At 34.6% G+C, this 1284-nt stretch overlaps 1 protein-coding gene across 1 annotated transcript in view; it reads right to left on the bottom strand.

Annotated features, from left to right (window-relative positions):
• LOC119411536 (protein FAM124B) overlaps positions 1 to 1284 on the bottom strand; it is a 44882-nt gene that overhangs the window by 6114 nt on the left and 37484 nt on the right. The window contains exon 3 of the mRNA XM_037678488.1: positions 679 to 683. Coding sequence (XP_037534416.1) covers positions 679 to 683 — 5 coding nt within the window. The remainder of the gene's footprint in view (positions 1 to 678; positions 684 to 1284) is intronic.

The raw sequence follows: 1284 nt of genomic DNA, 5'->3' as shown, positions 1-1284 counted from the left end.
CACACACACAAACGATATTTAATCTAATAAGCAAAGATTTCCAGTAGGGGTGGGCGATGTAGCTCAAATATAATATTGTGATATTTCAGAGCATTCTGACGATAACAATAAATTTAGTGATATAACCAAAAAAAAAACAAGCTGAAATCATATTCGTTTGACAAAATTAACTTAACATGTTGCTTTGCAGTATTATATAAAAATCCACCTCAAAAATTAAAGTGCAGGTGCAGTTTCTCAAAATAACAAAATAAAATTAAAGCTTAAGATCTGTTAAGCATAAATGTAGCATACAACAAAATATGTTGTCTTTAAATGAGCTATAACTTCCAGAACTTGTAACAAGGTGATCATCTGACCCTGAAGCTTGTGGAGTTTCAGCTTCCTCTGTTCCTGGGAATGATTCATTTCTCTGATGCTCTGTCTTTCATCACCTGACTCTGTTCGTGGTCCATGGACTGTGAACTCAGTTTGGTTCGGTTGTTCGGCGCGCTCGGTTCTGTTAACGGGGCGGGGCGCCCTGACGTGTTAAGTCATGAAATTAGCATATCATGATTTCATTTATTTTCCCGGGCAAGCTTTTTTTACTGGTATTATCATGAACGATATGATATGGCCCAGCACTCATTTCCAGCCTAATAAATGATGGTTGATGGCTGAATCAATGAATAAACATACCTGAACTTTAACAGCAAAATGTTGATCTCTTTTACTCTGAGTGTCTTGCCAGTGACTTTTTTTCAAGGTTTATTATCTGTGTGTCCAAATACTTCTTTAAAACATCTTCAGTTGATCCAAAATGCTGCTGCCAGAGTCTTAACTGGAGTTAGTGGGAGAGATCATATTTCTCCAGTTTTAGCTTCTCCCCATTGGCTCCCTGTCAAATCCAGAATTGAATTCAACAACTTTACTTCTAACTAGGGCTGCAACTAACAATTATTTCAACAATCGATTAATTTTCCTGATTAATTGATGAATCTGCAAAAAAAAAAAAAACACACCAAATGTTTTAATTTCTGCCTCTTTATTCCAAAATTGAATATTTGACTGACAAAGCAATTTGCACAAAAAACAGGTTGCTACTTGACTTCTGTTAATAAAATATAGAAATAAAGTTAGTCAAATATCTTCAGTAAAAAATACATGTACACAAAAATATATACAAATGTATCTTTATACCTGCACAATATGTAGTAGCTACTTTGTAAAATGTGTCCTTGAGGGAAGAGTGTAACCTGGATTAAAAGTGTGGATTATTGTAACCTGGATTAAAAGTGTGGATTA

Source organism: Nematolebias whitei, chromosome 6 (assembly GCF_014905685.2).
Source record: "Nematolebias whitei isolate Nwh7 chromosome 6, NemWhi1, whole genome shotgun sequence".
Lineage (NCBI taxonomy): Eukaryota > Metazoa > Chordata > Actinopteri > Cyprinodontiformes > Rivulidae > Nematolebias > Nematolebias whitei.
This window is presented reverse-complemented; position numbering and strand designations above follow the sequence as displayed.